This window comes from Suricata suricatta, chromosome 5 (genome assembly GCF_006229205.1).
Source record: "Suricata suricatta isolate VVHF042 chromosome 5, meerkat_22Aug2017_6uvM2_HiC, whole genome shotgun sequence".
Taxonomy (NCBI): Eukaryota; Metazoa; Chordata; class Mammalia; order Carnivora; family Herpestidae; genus Suricata; species Suricata suricatta.
Genome location: NC_043704.1, coordinates 108,156,646 through 108,180,191, shown reverse-complemented (window position 1 = coordinate 108,180,191; position 23,546 = coordinate 108,156,646). Strand labels below are relative to the sequence as shown.

General features: G+C 41.7%; 1 protein-coding gene across 2 annotated transcripts in view; it reads left to right on the top strand.

The window, feature by feature from the left end:
- Positions 1-23,546, top strand: part of ARHGEF26 (Rho guanine nucleotide exchange factor 26) — a 116,207-nt gene that overhangs the window by 54,539 nt on the left and 38,122 nt on the right. For both annotated transcript variants that reach the window (XM_029940022.1, XM_029940021.1), the window contains exons 7-9: positions 10,600-10,752; positions 14,611-14,740; positions 18,646-18,720. In XM_029940022.1, coding sequence (XP_029795882.1) covers positions 10,600-10,752; positions 14,611-14,740; positions 18,646-18,720 — 358 coding nt within the window. The remainder of the gene's footprint in view (positions 1-10,599; positions 10,753-14,610; positions 14,741-18,645; positions 18,721-23,546) is intronic.

The following is a 23,546-nucleotide window of genomic DNA, read 5'->3' as shown; positions in this document are numbered from 1 at the left end:
ATACCACATCTTCTTGATCCATTCGTCAGGTGATGGACATTTAGGCTCCTTCCATGTTTTGGCTATTGTTGACATTGCTGCTATGAACATTGGGGTACATGTGCTCCTATGCATCAGCATTTCTGTCTCTCTTGGGTAAATCCCCAGCAATGCTATTGCTGGGTCATAAGGGAGTTCTATCGACAGTTTTTTGAGGAACCTCCACACTTTTCCAGAGCGGCTGCACCAGTTTACATTGCCACCAACAGTGTAGGAGGGTGCCCGTCTCTCCACATCCTCTCCAACATCTATAGAATGAAAAAATATTTTTAAAGTTGTTGAGAACATGCGTATCTGTGATTTTGAGCTTATTTGGTGTACGGCAGGATTATATTATGCCTGGAAGTTATTGTTACCATATCGTGTTACTATACTGTGTGTCTCCTGGTATACAGCAGCATCATATTATACCTGGGACTTATTATTATTATACTGAGACTTAATTGATGGAAATATAGGAGATGGGTTTGCTGTCTTTGAATGGAGTGTACTGGAAAAGCAAAACAGCTTCCTGGCATTATTTAAAAGATATGTGAGTTTGTAGAATTCACATAGCAGGAAAAGGCATTTATTGCACTTTAAATGGCAATAATAATTAATGTTAACAAGCACGTACCATGTGCCAGACCATATTCTAACCACTTAACATGTTTTAATTCATTCAGTCATCGTGAGAACCACATGAGGTCATACCATTATTATTTGCATTTTACAAATGAGGAACTAGGACTTGCTGATGTTAAACAAGTCGCCTAAGATCACATCGCTAGTAAAAGAGGGGGCCCGGACTTGAGCCTAGGCCATCTGGCTCCGGGGCCTGCACCCGCTTTCCCGAGGTACAATGTGACGGTGCACGGTTAGCCTGGCTACAGTAGGTAATGTGTGCAATTGATTTCATCTGGAAGTCCATTCCCCCACAGGTGTTATTATCTAATAGCATTTACTTGTGAGATAAGAGATCACATATCCATAATATTGGGAAAGGGAGAAAGCAGGAACCCGGGTCTTCCGTATCGAGGAGGTGACTTGGAGGCTTAATCATCTCATGTTCCCTCTTTTTGCTCCTTCCTGCTCCTCTCCCATTGGCCTGTGGGCTCTTTTCCCTTCTTTCTGGCATGTTTCCCGCTTGGCTGTGTTGCTTGCTGGTGGTCTTCCGTGGGCTGATTACGAGTGACCTGGTCTTCTCCATTCATCTGTTCATTTTGTTTTACTAAATGAAGAAACAGAAATTTATCATTATCTGAAATCCACTTAAGAACCAGAATGAGAATTTGTTTATCCCATAGATCCTTCTCTTTGGATACTTTGCTAACCAGTGCTAATAACCATCTAAAAGGAAAGCATTTAAAAAATCCTTGCTGAAAGTTGGAGAGGGCTGTCAGAAGGGGGAGGATGGGAGCCAGCTGCTATGTAAACTGGGACAGGTTTGAAAAATGTCAAAGAGGACATGAAATTCTTTCCCTTGCGTAGGCAAGCATCATTTTTCTTAGGGTATTATGCCTTAGAAAACTGACCTTTTACAGTTTTTCTAAATTGTGTCCTGGTCTCGCTCTCTCTCTCTTTTTTTTTTTTTTTTAAATGAGATTGACAGTAGGTACAGGAAGCACTTCTTTCTTTAGGAAAACAACTTTTTGGGGTACAATGATTAAAGAAAAGTAGATGCAAAGATTTGGGGCTTACATCAAATGTTGTTCTTCTTTGTGGATTCAATGCTGACTTGAAATACCGTGGGCACCACGTAAAAGGATCTGGAACTAGTTCCTGAAGAGAAATGTGTTCTTTTGTGTGCTGATTTTATTCCAGAATGACCAACCCACAATAGGAAAGGGGACTTCAGCATGAAGACTGTTTTGTTTTACTTGACTTTCTTCCAGTGTTCTATAAATTCATTCTTGGTGGTGGTTTCCCAGCAGCCTCCAAGAATCCACATTTTTCTGGTTTGTTTATAATTGATAATTTCTATTCCCAACCGCATCCACAAAAGGCTCAAGGCAACAACTTACAGTAAATGACATGTTTGAGTAGGAGATGAATGCATGGGAAATAGGAAACAAGGCAGCGATGACGATAGCCAAGGTGCTCAGCTGCCTCTCCTGCCTCGCGTTACTAGGAGAGAGGGTTAAACACAGCATTATTTGTCCAGGCAGCCAAGGTAAAAGAGTCCAGAATCAGTTATGTAGCTGTCGTCTAATAAAAAGAAACAGTTCCTCAGAAATCATAAATATTTCCTAGGTTTTGAGTTTTCAAAGGAGTTTTGCTAGGCAATGGATTAGGAAAATTATTCTTGGGGTTACAAGCCTGGTATCTTAGTTGCTGTGTAAAAAGCCTAAACAGCCATGTGTTTACCATGATATTTGCCAACCAGCAGAGCCCTTCAGAACCATCTCACCCCAGCCCACCCTTGCCGTGAGGACCTTGGTAATTTACTGTAGGTATTAAATCGTGCCTGGTGCATACTTTACATTATCACTCCCTGTTGCTCTCTTTGGAAGATGGCACTTTAACAACGGGGCGAGAGGGAATAGCAGGTATCTGGTATTGATTCATTCGGCACATTTACCGAGTGCTCATTCTCTGTCAGCTCCTGGAGAGCCAATGGTGAACCAAGCATATTTGGTCTCAGTCTCCGTGGTCCAAATATAAAATTTGGGAATGATTTTCTGGTATGTGGAAATTAATAGTTGTGTTCAACTTAAAAAAAAAAACCATAAACAGTGTAAAACTGTCCGTAATAACGCAGGGCATCCATATAGCAGCTTTGATCTCTTGGAAGGACGTTTTGATAAGAACACTTTCTGTCATTCATTAGCATGTTACTCTCATTCCAGGAGAAATTACAATATGGATGAATGCATGTGAGTAGTCCTGAAACAAAAGAATCAAGTATGCAGTCAGTTACCATGGGAACAGGCCCTTTTTCCTCCAATATGTTTTTGTGAAACAGATTCAGATGATGAAGACTTTAAAGTCTCATTTTTAAGTGAAAACAGCCCAATGGCATTAAAATTGCAAGAACTTTTAAAGCACTGTTTTCCTATCTTGATATGGTCCAGCTTACATTCCTATGAGCATGTACATCATCACTGAGAGGAAAACTAATTAAAGGAGAGCCTTAACTGATATGGAGTGGTCGTGAGTGGGGGCCCTCAGCTCTGCAGTCTCTCTTTGCCTCTCTGTTCCCTGGCCCCAGCTCCGCCTTCCTGTTTTGGGATTGCTAGGTGCCTTGAACTGAAGGTGCGGTGGGCGGGGGTGCTGGGGGGCTCGATTTAAATCCAAGCCAGCTCTGTGTCTGTGTTATATGGTATTGAGGGTAAGAAGATCCTTCGTTTCTCTCTTTCACCCAAATCTCCAGTGCTCTGCCTAGATTGGTCTTAAAGGTTTTCACAAGATGATAATCTCTTAACAGAAACCATCCGAGAGATTTTAAGGACCAAGCAGGAACTGTCAGCATGAGAGCTAGAGTTAGGGTGACCAGAACAGTTTTGTTTAGGATTTTTTTTTATCTCACATTCCCAACCAATCTTAATTTCAACCGTTTATCCCTTATCATTCCACAGATAACATTTCAGAGGAAAATAAAGCTAAAATAGACCATGACAAGATATATAGTCTGCTAAGGAAGAAGCCTCATAAGACCTTTACCAGATCAGGATGTAGGGTATTTTGATTGAGAAGCAGCAGCTCTATATTTTTGTCAAATGAACATACTTTTCCATCATTGCTAGGCTGGTTAAGGATTCGTAGATGGGCTTCACCTTATTCACCGATTTGGGTTGATCGATAATGGCTATCTGGAGTGCAGATCTGAGTCTGGGCAGAGTGCCACACTTGGTTTGGGATGTCCGCCATGGGTTAGTGGTGGTGCCCTTGTCATGCACTGGCATCCCCAATCCGGTGTAGTATTAAAGGAAATAGATGCTGATCTTTAGCATCAACATGACCACCGCCAAAAGGCCCCAAACGAACAAGCCCCAAAGCTCACTTGTCTACAGCAGAATATAAACTCACTTTTGGTAGAGTACAGGATGTTCTGTTGGTGCTCTGTTAGGAAAGTATTTCTAGCAGCAAATAGTTTGCTGCCACTTATCTGGAATACTTCTTTGTTTAGTGAAGATATTTTATTATATAACAGTGCCTTAGTCATGCAAAACCTGCCGGGTATGCTACATGTCTCCAGCATAAGTGAATATGGCCCTCTCTGGTGGGAGCAGTTTAGATTGACGGCTCATTCAAGTGAGGAAGAAGTCCAAGAATGATTTGAGTCTGTGTGAGACAGATGGATATTAATGAAGGAAAAGTACCTTGAAAGGATGCCATTCCAGGAAGGGCACCGGACAGCGCTGATTATAACCAGAGCCCTGCTTTCTGAGCTGCTCCAGCTAAAGCCCTGAGTACTGAGCCTCGGAGCCACGCTAGAGTCCTCCCTGAACTGGGTTTGCTCCAGGCAGGTTTTTCCTAGCACGCAGCTCCCAGTGACGAAACCAGGGCTAGACGGGTCTCATTTGGGCGATCCTACCTGACAGGACCCTAAAAGCTTGTGCAGGGAGTTTGTGTCCTCATTGGTTGGTGGCCCTCAGTGTGCCCTGCGGTAGTTTGGGAGAACCTAGTTTGTGGTTTAAAAATACACGTTCACTTGATGACATCAGGGACTAAGGCAAATGTAGAGACTGACTAGTTTGTGGGTGTTAACGTTATTGGCAAAACAAAATAACTTGAACATGTTTCATGTTTAATTTCCTACTGAAAACACAAATTTGATCTCTTCAAACCAATATTGCACTATATGTTACTAACTAGAATTTAAATAAAAATTTGAAAAGAACTTGATTTATTCACGTCAGATATTTGACTGTGTTTCGGGTACTGTGGCCAGGTTTTTGGGTCATACTACAGTTAGAGTCAGACACTTAGACACAAGAGACCTGGCCCCTGTCCTCTAGACCTTGCTAAGAGAGGCAGATGTGAATACAATCATAATATAGTTAATTGGGATCATCGTAGAGATACCAAAGGAGAAGTATAGGGGTTTATAAAGTCATAAAATAATGCAGCCCAGGGAAAGCTTCCATGAAATTTAATCTGAGACTTGAAAGATGAGTGGGAGTTTGTTAGGCAAAGTGGAGGGTAACAGGGTACGTGGAGGGCAAAAACGAATAGCTCTGTGCTCACAGGGCTCCTGTGAAACCAGCCTTTGTTTATGCTGTGTCAGCGGGGGCCAGAATCCATCACTAGCTGTGGCCTTCCTGATGGTCTACCCTGGAGGCTGTACCTGGGGTGGTGGACAGTTTTCCCCCCTGCCCTGCACATCTTGCCACGCCATAAATCTACTGTGAAAGCCTTAACTGTGTTGATGTGTGTGATTTACATGCTGAGATGATTGGGCAGCTGGTCTTCCTGGAAGACAATATAGTTCTTTCTCAGCTCCAGCGGTTAGTGTTTTTGTCGGACATCTAGGTTGAAAGACGGCTGGTAGACACAGGCAAGCTCAGCAGGTGTCTGTGAGCAGAAGCCGGAGGTGTGCTTGGAGCATGGGCACTGGACTTGGAAAGGCTGCGGCTCTGGTTCAAACCAAGCCTCCGTTGTTTTGAGTTTTGTCTTGAGCTCTCTTAGCCTTGGTTTTCTCATCTCTAAAATGGCTGTGATAGGCATCTCATAAAGTAGGCTTGAAGATTAAATCAAATGAGGCATCATATGGGAAACATGTAGCACTGGGCTTGGTGATCGTAAATATCAATGGTTTGCTCCTTGACATCTACCAGAGCCTTTCATCTTGAGCTGGACACACAGGAGGAGATTTGGTGGTGACTGCTTGAATCAGATTTGTTGTCTGCATTAAATGAATTTTAATCTCCTGTATAGATTGGTGGATACACAGTCCTCAAGAGCTATCGGGAACAGTCATGTCTGACATGCTAATTACATTACCAATTGAATATTTTTAAATTATTTATTTTTAAGAGAGCACAAGCAGGGGAGGGGGAGAGAGAGAGGGAGGGAGAGAGGGAGAAAGAATCCTAGGCAGGCTCTGTGCTGTCACTGTGGAGCCAGACGTGGGGCTTGATCCCATGAACTGTGAGATCATGACCTTAGCCGAAATAAAAAATCGGACACTTAATCAACTTAGCCATTCAGGTGCCCCACCAATTGAATATTAAGAAGGCTGTTAGTATGGTATACATTTATACTTCACATTTATGTCTTTTCTGCCCACTACAGAAGGGAGAAAGTGAAGCTAACAAAAGTGCATGTGCTGAATATAGCAGAAACACCTACTTTATTGTTGAGTTTGGTTTTTAGTCCACAATGCAGTGCCACATTTAAGACCATCACTTGATAAAGCAACCACATAAATCCTCGAGAATATGCAATCTTGGCAGTTCTAGAAAATACTAGAGGAAAGGGTATAGGCCATGATTAAGCTTTTCTGACATAGACTTGTCATTAAGTCTTCTTGAAGTCCCAGTCCCTGAGAGGCCACCGTGGTGTTCTCAGTGGGCTGACCATTCTATGCACAGGTGGGGAGCTCACCCGGGCAGGTTTGCAATCATTTGAAGCATGAGTATGATTGTGCTGGTGAGTCAATATAAGGGCTACCTTGGGTTTCTGGTTAGGAGGCACTGTCTCCAGGAAGCCTTTTCTGGTCCAGCAGAGGTTTCTTAAAATATACACTTTAGTGATGAGATTAGAATTTTGGTTGAGGGGGGGACAAAAGAGAGAAAGATTTTATAACACGATTGCTTATAAAACATGATCATCTTGGTAATGCCACAGAGAGGAAATATTGTCTAGAAAAAAAACAATTCATAGGGTTGAAATATATTTCCATTAAAATGTTGTCCTTCCAATAAGCCAGATTACTTCACGAACTCATTTAAATTTCACTGAGGGAACCAGCATGCCTTTCCTTTGGCTTCAGGTTTGATTTGGATCTCCAGTGTCTTTGGTTATTGAAATAATACCTCATTCTTTAATAATAACTTTCTTGGTCTTTTTGTAGCCCAGATCACTTAGTAAAATATACGAGTTTGCCAAAATCACCAATAGATAATTTAACATAGGAAGCTTTAAATTATGTCTTAATTATGCTACTGTCAAAATAAAGGATGGGTGGCTTGGTTTATATTAAAGTGAGTAGCGTACACAGATATTTCATTAGTGCTTTGTTTTTAGTCTTGTACTTTGGCAAGGCTTCTGCTGTGATAAATGAATTTTCCTTTTCATTGGGAAAAGCCAAGTGACTGTTGTTTTTGGTTATGTAGTTGCATTCCTTCAGACTGTAATAGCTAGTTAAAAACAAGAAACTGTAAGGGATATTTGCTTCTAAGACATTTATTTCTTAGATTTGCATGATAATGACCTTATGAGTGGGTTTCTTATTTTTTTCAACTGTCTTTGAACATTCTCCTCAAAGACACTTGGAGTTAAAATAATTATCACAGATTTTGCATTTATAGGAAAACCAGCTAAAAGTGAACTAGTCTCGACTACACATGACCTAGCATTCCTGTGGCTCTGAATTCTCACAGACATGTCTTCTCAGCTGTCCTTGTGACATGTCCAAGGCAAAATTAAACTGCTTGCTTCTTGCTTCTCCTCACTCCTCCTAAATCCCTGTCTTTGTGAATGGTTTAATGCACCACCTTGATCCCCGGGATCAAGAAACCCCAGCATCTTCCATGACTTCCCATTTAATGAGTATCTTCATTCTGTGGATTTCTCCCTCACATTGTTACCCTAATCAGTGCCCTCTCTTCTTGATGTCCCACCGCCAGGTTTTATGCCCACGTGGGCCATTTCACTGGTCTGCTTGTGGTCTATTCTCTCCCCGCCTGTAATCTGTCCCTCTCTACCTCGGTTTCTTCTGGCTGGATGATTTATTGCTGCCTTCATCTCCCCCAGTATGCTCCTCCGCATACAATCAGACACTTGCAGTCTAGCTCTGACCCGCCCTTCAGCCCTCGTTCTCTGCCACTGGCCCTCCTGCAGTCAACACTTCAACGGATGAATGGATAAACATAAAATATATATGCCCAACAGGATATTATCCATAAAGAAGAATAAAGTTCTGTTACATGTGTCAGCAGAGATTAACCAGAAAACATTACACTAAGTGTAATAAGCCAGATAAAAAGCACAAACATTTTATGATTCTACTTATATGAGCTATCTAGAATAGGGAAAGTCATAGGGTTAGAAAGTAGATTAGAAATGCTCAGGGGCTGGGGAGAGGGCGAATGGAGCATGATTAGGTAATGGGCACAGCATTTCTGTTGGAGGTGTTGAAAATATTTTGAAAATAGTGATGATAGTTATACAACATCATGAATGTGATTAGCGTCATTGAATTGTACACTTAAAAATGCTTAAATCGGCAAATTTTATGTTACATATATTTTACCCCCCAAAAAATATATAGTTCGTGAAATTAATGAAATAGATTGTGACACCACCCCTGTTAGGCACATATGTTCCAAGTGGTTCTATGCAAGCATGTTGTCTTTATCATTTGCGTTTGTCAGGCTTCCCTTCCCAGTGTAATGTAGATTTCTTGAAGTCAGGGACCAGTCTCTATAGAAAATAGCTTTTAAGAAACATGGCTTTTAAATATCCTTTAATAAACATGTGAATTTGGAGTTGGTTGTTTTTGCAATCGGTGGACCTTTTAGGAGAGGATTTGATATTTTCCTTGAATGCTAATAGAGTCAGTCTTGACAAAGCAGTGTGAAGCCGTTTGGGTATATTTTCTGACCTACTATGTAAGAATTGTGCATATTAACCCTGATATCTCTGGAAGGAAAGCCAGATAGCACAGCCAAGTGTGCTATAAGTTTTTTTCTCTTGCTGTGTTAAACAAAGGGCTTGGGGGAATCAGCCAATTACAATCTGTGAATGGGAGTCATACTGATTATTTTCCATAAATCCTTCTCAAAGGAAATAAAAATATAGGTACTTTCTCAGGGTGTACATAATTTTATTCTTCTATGAGTTAAGGAATATTTCATCTTTTAAGCTCCTACGAAAACATTAAAAAATAGGTAATAATGACAAATACAGTTTGTATTACAATGAGATTAATGTACATCGAAGTATATAAAATCGAGACCTCTTAGTATCTTTATTGCTGAGTGCCAGGATTTTCTTCAAAAATAAATGAGATGTAAATGTGAGGGATGTTAGCCTATATTTACTATTAATCATCTTGTGTACATTTCTGTCTTATTCACTGTCAGCCTTGAATTTTGTATTTGGAGTCCACCTAGCAAACTGGTTAGGAGGAATGACGTGAGGAATGCTAAAGAGCTTATTGAAAACTAAATTCCCTTGTGTTACTTACTACTCCAGAGGTCAGCCTTGGAAATTACTGTTAATTTCACCTTCATGACACATTTTTTAAAAGATGCTTTGGTCACACAACGGTAGTTATTTCTAATTGGTTTTCCTATCCCTCCAAACTTGGATAGTAAGTGTGCTCTACAGCAGTTCATCTCTGTTTTAGTGTGTTTTTGGATTATCTTGATAAAATGCAGGTTCAGATTGGGGGAGGTAGGTGGTGAGATTCTGCATTTCTGGTAAACTCTTAGTTGCCTGGTCTGTGGACTACGTTTTGAGCAGCAGTGCTCTGGGTAGAAACCTATTAAATATCTGATCCTGATGTGCTGTAAAAAGTGGATGCCTTCTAGAGTTGCCAGATAAAATACAGAATGCTCAAGGTGTCCTATGCACTAAATTTGCACATATCTGTACTAAAAAATTGCTTCTTTATCTGAAATGTAATTTTCACTGGACTGGACACTAGATAGATAGGTAGATACACACACCCTTCTTCGCCAAATCTGGCAGCCCTAAAATGCAATCTGAATAATTTCTGAGTCCATTTAAATGTCATGCATATTATTAGAGTTAAAATATTATGATTATTTTCAGAGAAAGGACACAGAATTAGGTTTATTTCAGACTTGTTTTTTAAGTACTTATTTAGATGTTTTGCTCATAGACTTTTCAGTACAATAAAATATGGAAATAATAAACCTTACTTCCTCCAGTATCTAGGGAATTTTTAGAAAAAAGTAGGGAAACTTGTATATTCTAAAATATACCTGAAGGCACAAAAATGCCCTACGTTTTCAGTTGAGCGATTGAATTAATAAGATGTTAATGTGATAGATTTAAGTTTAGATCATTTTTTTATAGTTTTTTTCTTATATCTCTTTGAGGTGGTATTGTGTACTGTTGGTATTTTCAAACCCTGTATAATAACATTGCATGAAAATCATTTGATTTGTTTTTATTTTAAATTTTTTAGTGTTTGTTTAGTTTTGAGAGAGAGACAGAGTGAGAGCCAGGGAGAGGCAGAAAGAGAGAGGGAGAGACAGTATCCGAAGCAGGTCATGCTTTGAGCTGTTAGCACAGAGCCCGACATGGGTCTCAAACTCATGAACCATGAATCATAACCTGAGCTGAAGTCGGACTTCAGTTTGACTGAGCTACCCAGGCACCCCTGATTTTTTTAAGTATATGAAAGAAAATATAAATGCTTTTCTCTGTTGTTTTTTTTTCCAGATTCTTTATGGAGTTGGAAGCAAGACATCAAAGTAATATCTTCATCGATGACATAAGTGACATTGTGGAAAAGCACACAGCATCCACATTTGACCCGTATGTGAAATACTGCACCAATGAAGTCTACCAGCAACGAACACTACAGAAATTGTTGTAAGAGATGTTGAATGTTACATTCAATAGCCTCCCCTCGTTTTAATTACGTCACATTGATTGAAATTAATTGATCTCTAAATTATATGTAGAAATGCCTTTTGATGGGCTATTTCCCAGGATTGCTTTCAGCATGAGGGTGTTTGAATAGAAAAATCTAGTCTGTGGAGCACTTGCTCTCTAAAGCAATTACGAAATTACAGGTTTCTGTTATTGTTTTCCTTGTTGTGGTTGTTTTAAATTGCTGCAAGACACAGGAGTGTGATCATCATGCTAAACTCCCCAGTTTTCTAAGCCATTACCTGGCCATTAAGTAGTTTGCTTCATGCCTTTAGAGTTCTCCGAGTTGAACTCCTGTAGTGCCTAGGATCCTGAGTTTCTTGGTTATTCCAATCTTCCTCCATTCAAATGACAACTCTATTAAGTCTTTTATAGGGATTGCTGATTTTCCCCTTCTGGGTAGTTAGAGGTGAGGTGAGAAGGGAAAGTCTGAAGAAAAGCAATAGAAAAAAAAATGTTTAAAGGCCTTAATTGTGCAACAACAACCACAACAACAAAAATTAGGCTTTAAATTTGCCTCCTCACCATTTCCCTTTGTCCTGTTTAGGTTACTGAGAGTTTTGATGTGATTTATTCCTTTACCCTTAAAAGTCAGCGCTGGTTCAGTTACGTCTCGTTTTATTTTGGGGGACCCTGTTTATCTCTAGTAGCTCTCCGTTCTACAGCACAGTTGTGCATTGCCGTAAACCCGGTTTGGGGGCGGACAGCTGTTAGCACTCTTAGCCCCTCTGTGGGTTGTGGCATTTACGACCCCAGCGTGGGGCTCTGGTCAGTTTCTGTGGGCCGTGCGAGCCCCTGTGGAGGGATTTTGGCTGGTGAGGACTCCCTTAGGCTGCCGGGAGAAGCAGGGCTTTGAAGCTCCCGAGTTGGTGGGAGGGGCTGATTGTGCCCCGCCTCCCTCCTCCCTCCACCGCCTCGTGGACTCTTACGTGGGCAGGACGGAGAACCAAGAGCTCGCAACCCTGGATGCGATCTTTAAACACAAACCGGGTGTGCCTGCACTGTTGACCTCATGGTCTGGATAAGTCTTTGCTGTGGGTGCTATCCTGTGCGTTGTAGCATGCTTCCCCCCCCCCCCCCCGCATCTCTTAACTGGATTTTTAAAAATATTTATTTATTTTTGTGAGAGAGAAAGAGCACAAGCAGGGGAGGGGTGGGGCGAGAAAGAAGATCCGAAGTGGGCTCTGCGCTGACAGCAGAGAGCCTGAGGTGGGGCTTGAACTCCTGGATTGTGAGATCATGACCTGAGCTGAAGTCGGATGCTTAAACCAACTGAGCCACCCCGAGGCCCCTGTAGCATGTTTTATGGCATCCCTGGTCTCTGTGCACTAGATGCCCCTCGCTCCATTTGTGACAACCAAAAATGTTTCTAGACCTTGACAAATGTTCTTGGGGGCATAATCTCACCCTTTGCTTTTCTGAATCCCCTAACGGCTGATAGAGAGGTTGCTGTGTAACTGTTGGAGAATGCAAGTTACATGTTTGAAAAAGAGCCTTAAATGAGAGCTAACTGAATGCTGTTTTCATTTTGTTTTGCAGGATTTAAAAAATGGAATAGGCACTGCTGTGCATTATGTAACTTTTAAAAAATAAAAGTTCTAAGGGCACCTGGCTGGCTCAGTGGGGAGAGCATGTGACTTCTGATCTTGAGGTCGTTAAGTTTGAACCCCATACTGGGTATGGAAGTCACTTAAAGTCTTATTGCGGTGCCTGGGTAGCTCAGTTGGTTGACCGTCTGGCTTCGGCTCAGGTCATGATCTCACGGTTCGTGGGTTTGAGCCTCGCGTCAGGCTCTGTGCTGACAGCTAGCTCAGAGCCTGGAGCCTGTCTTCAGATTCTGGGTCTCCCTCTCTCCCTGACCCTCCCCTGCTCACACAGTCTCTCTCTCAAAACTAAATGAAACATTAAAAAAATTTTTTAAATAAACATTAAAACATGTTTTCAAAAAGTATTCTTTAATAAGATGATAACATTCTTTCTAAATTAGCTTACTGATACCATCATTTGAGCTTTCACATGGAAAGTAGTAATTGTGTTTTCAGTTGTGTGTTCCAGTAGTTGTGTTTTGTTGCAGTATTGTGAATTTACATTTAGGACAGTGACTAAGTACTCATTAGAAATGCTTGAGAATCTTTGAAAACAGGCAAACATGCAATGAATGCCTAATGTCCGTCCTAGACAGTTTAATCAAAATCTTTGGGGGTTGGGGGGGGGTCCTGTGACCTGAGTGATTTAAATATGCAACTGCATTTGAGTTTTATTTATTTAGTTTTTGACTTTCCAAGAACCTTTTTAAAGGAAACTTAAAACTCCTAATTTGAGAAAAATGAAAATAAAACATTTCTGTGTAATTTCTTTTAGTTTGCTATTCTAGGCATTTATTAATTTATGAATCAAAACATTTAATTTTCAAAATACATTAAAAAATGGGGGGGGCACAATTGCCCCTGCCCTGCTTCTTGACCTCCCCTGTCTCCCAACATGAGATTACAGTATCCATTGCCATCCCCCGTCCCCTCCCTGCTGTAGGTCACAAGGGAACTCCTCAGAGCGCCTCTGGGGTAATGTGAGGTGAGAGAGTGAGTGACCTGGGGGTAAGGGCACCCACTGAAGTCAGAAGGTCGTGGTCTGACTTCTGTCTTCCCCAGATAATAGGTCTGTTACTCGGCAAGTGGACGATCTTCCTGATCCTTCTTCTGGAATTTCCACTCGGCCTTCATTAGACATTGTATGGGTCTTTCCACATGAGATCACATATTTCTGCGTATCTTGCGAAGTTCCGTAACAATGTTGTGGCAGTATTCTCCCTGCTCTTATGCCCCTGGAGGGGAGAAATATTCTGGAGGACCCGGTCAGAAAATTTTCTGTCTCAGAAGCGTTGAAAAAGGCTAGAAGCCTCCTAATAAACAAATCCAGTCTGATATTTCCTAGATTATTATCTGGGAATAGAGAAGTGACTTAACAGGTATCATTTGTTATCTTTTCAGTGGACTGTGTGTAGATTATCAGATAATGGGATCTAGTCTGTATGCTAGTTATAATTCATATGTTCACAGATATGCTCATCACTGTGATACCATTGCCTCTTCATTTGTTTACTCTCTACTTTTATATAAGTTTCTAGCTCCTACATCTTGTTCATATTTTATCTTAAACTCATATCCAGTCTTCACTATAAAAGGCAGACAAGCCATCTGTGTCTATTTATGTAACTGTTGTTTTATGTATTAAAAAAATCATCATATCTGGGTTTATCACATTTTATAGAGGCATACAAGTTTTATTGTGCTTTACTTTATTGCACTTTGCAGATAGTTCTTTACAAACTGAAGGTTGGTGGCAGCCCTGCATCGACTAGGTCTATCGGTGCTATTTCTCCATAGCATTTGCTCACTTTGTGTCTTTGTTACATTTTGGTAATTCTCACAGTATTTCAAACATTTTCATTATTGTTACATTTGTATGGTGATCTGTGGTCAGTGATTGTGACTTGCTGAGAGCTCAGATGACAGTTACCATTTTTTAGCCCCAAAGCATGATTTAATTAAGGTATGTACATCATTTTTTAAAGACATAATGCCGTCGCTCACATCACAGACTACAGTGTAATGCGGAGCTAACTTTTATAGGCACTGGGAAACCAAAAATTCATTTGGCTTGCTAGATTGCAGTATTTGCTTCATTGTAGTGGTCTGAAACCAGACCCATAATATCTTTGAGGTATGCCTGTAATATGTTTTTACTTCTTAATTTGAAGAGGAAATATTTTGAAGTCGCTTCTTTCTTTTTTTTTCTCAGAGCCACCAACCCATCTTTTAAAGAAGTACTGTCACGAATTGAGTCCCACGAAGACTGTAGGAACTTACCGATGATCTCCTTCCTCATTCTCCCCATGCAGAGGGTGACCCGCCTGCCCCTGCTGATGGACGTAAGACATGTTCTGGTGACTCCTCTGTGGGTAGCCGTGCTGTTATAAATGTGATTAAGAAGAGAATTCTGAGTCCACTTAAATCAGTGTACTATATATCCCTTCTATAAAATCCTCCAACTAAAGTGGGAAGGTGCCATTCAGTTGGAAAGTCTCACTTGTATGTAAGGTCGTTGGAAATGGTCTCCACGTTAGGCTTATGTAGTCACTCTGAGGGATTCAGATTATATCACTCACTGAACATTTTTTGAAATGGGAAAAAATTGGCTTATTGATGACAGGAGGCTTGGATTCCATTTCCAGCTGAGCCTGTAGGTGGGTGACCTTTGGCAAGTCACTTAATGTCTCCCTTCCCTGTAGTGTTTCAAGATGCTGAGGCATTTCCGCTTTACACGGGAGGGAGATGCACTCTTTGGCACTAGAAGGCACGAACTTGCCCCCATTTTGTATTGCACAAAGAAAGGCAAGGAAAGCCAGCATCCTATTTTAGGGACCATTCATGAAGGAAACAAGGATTTGATTCTGAATGGTGGCAAGATGTGGCTGGGAGAGTCGAGGTTGCCTGGGGGGAGGACAGCGGGGTGTCCGGCAGGGGGCGCCCCTGCACGCTGGCCGAACCGGAACCACAGTGATGACACCAGAACCAGGTGGCCCCACCCAGCTCCCAACCCGCTAGTGGACCAAATAGAGTCTTTGCGATCCAATTAAAATATTTTGCCATAGTTTTATTTTAAAATTGGATCATAACATTCATGTGAGTTTTCACATATTTGATTTTTTGACACGTCAAAACTCAGGATAGAAATATCGCCAAAAATTATGATTAAGGTAACAAAATAAATTCCATTTTCTGTATTCTGTCCCAAATTCAAAGAGATACTCTGAGAACACTGACATTTTGCAGTGAGTCAAAGCCTGTGATCACAGTCACTTTGTGGGCTGTGCTGTGTTGTTTGGGGAGAGTTTTGGTAGTTGTTCCCGAATTTTCCTACACCTTGCTGTTCTCCAGCTTTACCTCGGTTGACCACCTTCATACCCTTCCCTTGCGATTTAGGAACTTTTCTCCATGTGAATGTTGGGAGTCTTGCAGAATTTGAAAATGTAGCGCGTTCGTTCTCTCTCTCTCTCTCTCTCTCTCTCTCTCTCTCTCTCCCCCCCTTTTTGAGATCAGTATTTCAGGATTTGTCACATCTAAGGATAGAATGAGGCCAGGTTATCAAAACCAAATTTCGGCTTACAAAGGGCTTACTCTTAGATTCTATCCACTGACTTCCCGGCTCTGCGTCTTTGTTGACGTTGCTCTCGGCTGCCACCCCTCAGGCTCACAGCACCAGCCAGCCTTTCTTCCAAGCCCCCCCTCCAGTGCTCTTCACTAAAGCCTTACTCAGCGCCCTCCCGAGCAGATCTGTCCTCCTCCCCATGAACACCTACGCCACTTTGCGAGAAGGAACTCTGATGTATAAACTTGGTGTTATAGAAGTCCTGCATAAGGACAGGACTAAGAAAGATCTGGACACAGTTTCTGGCCCTTCCGCTTACAGTGTGATTCCAGGCAAACTGCCTAATTTCATTTGAAGCATGAGCATAGTATATACTTTCAGGATTGGCATAAAAACAAATGAAGAAATAAATGTTAAGCCTGACAGTAATAGACACTCGGCATTTCTTAATTTTTTTTTAATGCTTATATTTTGAGAGAGAGAGAGAGAGAGAGAGAGAGAGAGGCAGAGAGAAAGAGACAGAATCTGAAGTAGGCTCCAGGCTCTGAGCTGTCAGCACAGTGTCTGACACAGAACTCGAACTCATGAACCACGAGGTCATGACCTGAGCCGAAGCCAGGTGCTCAATCGACTGACCCACTCAGGTGCCCTGACACTCGTTTTTCTTGACTAAATTAATATGTATAGTCTGTAGGCTTGTCCTGAGTTATATAAAAATTGTGAGCTTTGCAAAGATACATTCAAGGAGCAGCTATTGTTCTTTCTTCCATAGGGTTTTTTCAGAAGTAAAGTCCTTTTTAAAATTTTTTTAATGTTTATTTATTTTTGAGAGACAGAGACAGCACGAGCAGGGGAGGGGCAGAGAGAGGGGGAGACTCAGAATCCAAAGCAGGCTTCTGGCTCCAAGCTGTCAGCACAGAGCCTGACGCGGGGCTTGAACCCACAAACCGTGAGATCATGACCTGAGCCGAAGCCAGATGCTTAACTGATTGAGCCACCCAGGTGCCCTGTAAAAAGTCTTTTAAAAAGAGTTTATTTCATAGGATTTCTCATACTTTCATAACATTTGAACCTTTGATCCATATAGAGAAATATTTCAAATTTTGCCATTGTTTAAAACGAAAAATAGGTGCTTTCTAAATGCAACATTTCTTGCAGTGTTACAAATTTTCAGGGTTCTTTTTCTTCTGAAAATGTCATTTAGCCATATTTCTTTAGAATCTGTACATGCCGTGATCTCTCAGCTTTCTGTATTTTCTCTGTTTAATTGTGAGAAAACTGACTGAATAGATTAGGACTCAATCTAACAGACTGTGTTGTGCCATGTTGGAGGTTAATGCCATGATCATCCAGTGAGCTCAAAACTTTTTGGGTCCAGAGACCCTTTTGAGATTATGCATAAAGCTGTAATCCTTCTCCCAAGAAAATTGAGTAATCACAAAATTTTACATAAAGTTGAAGGGAGCGACTACCCTTCAAGACTCAGGATGCCTGCTTTTGGGGCGGTATTTTTTTACTGCTTCTGTACACATTAGTGGGTCATGAAATGGATTTTTGAATCATGAGTAGGGCTTATTTAAAAGAATGAAATAGAATAGAATGTATGGTACATGATATACACGGATCATAATGTCATTAAATGTTATTTCAAATAAAACCTTATTTCATCTTTGTGTATACATGTACAGGTTGCTAATGTAAATGTATTCCTTACAGTGGGTCATAGTCAAAACAATTGAGAGCCGGTAACATAAACCCATAGACCACACACCCCCTGCTTCTCACATGGCACAGATAACAAACTGACTTTTGGATTTGCCAAAAGTAAGCCTAGCACTCACCCGCTTTGAAGGGACCAGTGGCTTGCTAGTTTCCAACTTACCTTCCGCTTCTGTTTGGTGCCTCTTGCCCTAATAGTTTTCCTACATGTGAGAATCCGGCCACCTGGGCAGAATCTAAATGTACTAAATAAAGCAGTGCCCCTTCCATTTTACTTCATTAGGAGTGTTAGTTAAAGTTGCTCATTGAGATGAACATTTTTAACAATTAAAAGGGTTTCATTGGCTTTGAATGGAGATGATCTCAGAAACCATTTGTAATTCTGTTTACCTTGAAATGACCCTCCTTGAAGTCCGTCGTAACATCACAAAAACTACGTGGAAATACATCAAGAGAAAATCCAGCAGCTTGTTTTTCTTGATCTTTTTATTCAATTGTATTATCTACAAACATAGTTACCTTAATGATGATACTGGTAATAACTAACATGATTTTATCATTTACTGGGGACCTACCGTATGCCAGGTGCTCATAAAAAAAACTTTACATAATTAGCGTTTAATCCTGGCAACAGCTTTGCTACGTGTTTGGCATTATCTCCATCTTACAGATGAGGAAATTGAGGCTTATAGAGACCAGATACGTGACTTTCCCACAGTGAAATAACTAGGAAGGGACAGAACTTGTATTTGAAACCAGGTTCATCTGCCTCTGAAGTCTATTTTCATATTGAATGATTTCCTGGATTTACTGGGATCCTGTGCATTGAACGACTGTTTCCTAGTTTTGTGAGTGGATTGTAGCTTCCTCTTTGTACTCATCCATAATGTTGTGCTCAGCATTGTTAAGTTTACTATGAGTAAGGGGATGTGGCTGGACCTTGATTTTGTTTTTCTTTTACTGCAGACTATCTGTCAGAAGACACCTAAGGACTCTCCGAAGTATGAAGTCTGCAAAAGAGCCTTAAAGGAAGTGAGCAAGGTAACTGTGGAACAGCTGGCTCATCACACAGTAAAGCATTCAGCACCTTGGAGGAGCCTGGTCGGGTGTGCTGCTGACTACTGGTAGATTCTCAAAGCCATTTGCACGGCATTCTCTGGGTAGTTAAAAAACAAAATGAATTAGTATTTTGATTGTTTCAGACAGTCTTGCTGTCAGGGCCAATAGGTATCTCATTTTCTTTTGGTGTCTGAATTGTTGTTGACTTATTCTCTCATTAAACAGCTATTTCCTGAGTACCAACTACGGCGCCCTTGAAAATATGGTGATGTGTACATAAGAGTGGCGGTTAATGCCATCCTGGAATGTGCTGTGTAAAGGGGAAAGCGGATGTTAAATAAGAATTATAATAAAGGATGGTGAGTGGCACAGGAGGGAAGAACATAGTGATGTTTAAGCTAAAACCTAAAGCAAGCTTAGCTCTGGACCAGGGCTTGGAGGGAAAGTGAATGTCTCGGGATGTGTAGAGACCCAACAGCAAGAAAGTTTTTGGAGTATTTAAAGAACTGGAATGTTCTTTGTGTGGCTATAAAGTCCAATCTAGGAAAGAACACTGAGGAGCCATGTTAGGGAAGTGTGGACCTTCTCTTTAGATGATACAGAAGCTATAAATTCATGTGTTGTGGAGGTGACAGTGGGATGGGACCAGTTATGAGGCTTTTGTAGTTGAGTAGGCTAGATCTCTGGATAGTCTCTGGATATGATAGGAAGATGGAGAGAAGCAATATGTAATAGGATATTGGGAAGGTAGCACAGAGATGGATTGGGTGAGTGTATTTAGGGTCAGAAGTCAAGGAGTATGGTCTCTGGCTTGAGCATCTCCATGGATGGTCTTATTTACCTTTACAGTAGAAACATGGGGAGAAGCTGATGACTTCCATTTTGGGTAGGTTACAGTAGAGGTTCTCACAGAATATCCACGTTGGCTTGAATGGTTGGGAGAGACTCGAAGTGGGGACTTGGATTTGGGAATCACGGGCGTAGTCCTGAAGCTGTGAGAGTGGATGAGATTACCCAGGAAGAGTGTGTAGAGTAAGAGGAGTAGTGAGTCTGAGGCACAGCCACGACGAGCTCCCCCCTTCCTCTTGTTGAGGGGAAAGTTACCCACAGACGACACTTAGAAAACGAGCTGGACCAAAGAAGGAGGAAAACCACACTGGCCTGGCAAACGGCAGGTGATTTGGTAGGAGGGTGAGCGCCGTCGAGCGCTCCTGCAGGAGACCGTGAATAAGGAGTGAGGCATTTGTGGGTGTGTCGTCAGGTGGGTGGCCCTCGCGGCCTTGGGAGCGAGGCCGGGTCGTGTGTGTTGAGGAATGAGTGGGAGGCACGGGCAGGCGGCCGGCCAGCGAGTGTCGCAGGCTGTTTCCACACTGGGGCTGCCGGTGGACAGAGCTGGAGCTGAAGGACAAGCGTGGGAAGTCTCTCCGTTTGTTTGTTTAAAGGTTAAAAAATTTGTGGGCACGTTTAAATGCCGATAGGAATGTCTAGCTGAGAGAAAGCTGTAGAAGGTGTAGGGTAGTGAGGATACTGTGTGAACTAGGCAGAGGGGCAGAGGTCATGACCGCATCAGAAGCTTCCTGAACGATTGCAGGTACCACATCACCTTAGAGTCTGGTACACTTCTGCACCACGTTACTGTGCGGTAAACTTGATGGTTTCTTTTAATCAGGTTTAAGTTGGCTCTATTTCACCTATCCTCATCCTTGACAGTGGTACGTCCAAATCGTGGGCTTTGTGAGCTAATTTAATTTTCTAACATCCATTTTTATTTTATTTATTTTATATTTTATTTTATTTTATCTTATTTTATTGAGAGAGAGACAGAGACAGAGACAGAGCATGAGCAAGGGAGGGGCAGAGAGAGAGGGAGACAGAATGTGAAGCAGGCTTCAGGCTCTGAGCTGTCAGCACAGCATAAGCTTTTCTCCTAGTGGCAAAATAGCCAAGTCTCTTTAATCTTTTCCTGTAACTTAGTGGCTTCAGCCATTTGCAGAGAGGTAGATGTATCTCTGTTAACGTGGAAAGATCCCTAAGCGACATTGTTACGTGAGGAACATTAAGTTGCGGAACAGTGCAAGTGGTCTGATGGCACCTAGATAACAAAGCATGTTGATACACACATGCATGTTACTGGTATGTAGAATTAGTCCCAGAGTCACACACATCGAACTGGGTGTGGGAGGGAGGGATTCATAAGGTTTCTGTTTTCACTTTTAAGTACTGCTCTGTAAGAATGTGTTTAAGGTTTACAAAGGAATATGTTTAAAATAAACCAGTAAGTGTACATTATAGAAGATCTGGAAAATTGAAGAGAAAATAAAACATATCAGTGATTTTATTGAAGGTAATGGCTCTATTACACATCCTTCCAGTTGGAGTCTGTTCCAATACCAGCATATGGTGTAAATGTACACTGAACAATGCCTTCACATTTTACTTACTGTTCTACGGAGTACTGCCTGGAACATTGTCTTGCTTCAGTGATTGTGCCCATCTGATTATTTCTAGAATTGGGTTTATTGGAACAAAATGTAGGTATTTTTTTAAGGCCCCCAAGGGCTTTGGTAGAAGGTTGTTCCCATGTTCCTGGCCACCATGATATGTAAGTGTGTCAGCCTTACTGCACACTTCCCAGCATCAAATATTCTTTTAATCTTTGTGAATTTGGTAGATTGAAAATATTTTATTTTCAATTATATTTCTTTATGAGAGTGTTTGAGCTTTTTTAAAAAAAATAAATTTGGCCTAAAAAACTTAGTGAGTTAAATTTAATAAAGCTTTAACGGCTGCTGAAGGAAGACATGACTTTAATACACTAAGCTCGATGTTAATAAAAACACCAGAGCACACGTATCCAAATTGGTGTTTGTCCCTTTGAAATAGTCCTTAAAATGGGCTCTTCTGAGGAGACCATTGGTTAAGACATTTTGGGGACTGTTTTGTTTTTAACATGCCTTCTGAAACATTGTTTTCTGAACTGGTGGCTGATTCCCATCTTTTGCTGAGGGAGTCGATATTTGAAAGTTTAGGAAATAAGATGCTAACCCAAATATAACAATGCCATTTTCCCCTCGAATTAATTAATTTTTATAAAGTAGACTTTATAATTTAAAAAAATATTTTAAATGCTTATTTACTTTTTGAGAGAGAGAGAGAGCGCATGAGCAGGAAAGGGGCAGAGAGAGGGAGACACGGAATCCAAAGCAGGCTCCATCCAGGCTCTTAGTCGTCGGCACAGTGCTCATAGTGGGGGTTGAACCCGTGAACTATGAGATCATGACCTGAGCTGAAGTCAGATGCTTAACTGACTGAGCCACCCAGGAACCTCTCATTTTAAAACAAGATTACTATAAAGAAGCTGCTTCTTCTCCCACCTGCCTTTTTTTTTTTTGAAGTGACTTATAAACTATCTCTGAAGGTAGTTTGTTTAGGCAGAAGCATTTCCTTGGTTTTTTTTAGGTGCCAGGCTGTGGCACTGGGGTTACAAATAATGGCCATTTCAGAATGTCTGCTTTCCATTCTTTTTGGAGAAGAAATGCCCCAGATAAGTCCTAAAAGGCAGGTAGGGGGGTATAAATCTAGTAGATAAGGACTTGGTTGGACAGAGGGGGGTGGAGGGTGTTCAGGCTGAGGGAAACATGCAAAAGTGCAAAGGCAAGATGGAACGTGGTGCTTTGTCTAGAAATTTTGCAGGGCTGGGGCCCAAGATAAGAGCAGCAACTGACTTTGGGTCAATGAGCAGTTGCTAGATCTTGGTTTTGCTAAGACCTAATTCTGAACACTGAGGAGAGCCTTCTAAGGCTAATTTTAAGCCAAGGTGTGTCATGATCAGATTTGAACTTAGAAAGATTGAGAGCAGTATCTGGAGGATGTGTAAGAATGGGGTAGAAGCAAGGGATGGCAGAGAACTGGTCAGTCAGTAATCCAGGAGGAGGGGGTTTGCGCCTGAGTTCTGGGTGCAAGGCAAAGGGCGATCGTGGACTGCGGGACAGCAACATACGGAGGCTTCATGACTGCTTAGGGCCAGGCTTTTCAGCTGCGGGGAGTGGGGGATGGAGGTGATGCTCAGGTTTGGTTATTCTCATTTTGAGTTTGAGATGCCTGTGAGTCATCCAAGAAGACATGTCTTCTGGTTGGGGGTAGAGCCTAGGGGACAGGCCGAGTCGGGGAATGTAGATTTGGGAACTGTGAACGTACTCTGGGAGAGAAATGGTAATAATGTCTGGAGCCACGGCTGCCTGGTTAGGTTTTACTCTGAGATGCCCTAAGCCTTTCAGGGTAGTGCAGTCTCAGATGTCCTCGAAGCCCAGCCTGGATGTTTGGGCTCCTAGTTGTGATCAGGCATAGCCGTCAGTCCCTGCATCAGTGAACTCTTTAGGTTCAGACCTAAAGATAAGCTGCAACTGAAGATAGGGGTGCTCTCCAAATCGAGAAATCTGTTAAGCAATTGTAACTTGTTTAAGTGTCTACCAGGGGCTTGAATAAATACGTTTTGGAAAGCATATGATCGTAAATTGCATCCTATCACTCCCCTGCTGCAAGCCTGCTAGGAAGGCTTTCTGTTTGCACTTGGAATACAATCCAGATGCCTTAAGACCTTGTATCCTTTGACCCTGGCCTCTCATCCCATCCTGTGCCATCTTCCGTGTGTCAGGATCTTACACCTTCTCAGGCACACCACCACTTTGCCATCGTATGCCCTTTGCTCATGGTGTTCACTCTGCCTAGACCGATGCTATGATGAGGTCTGGAAGGGTCTCAAGCACAGGAGTTGCTGTCTCCATGGTGGGTCCCCCACCCTCCCAGCT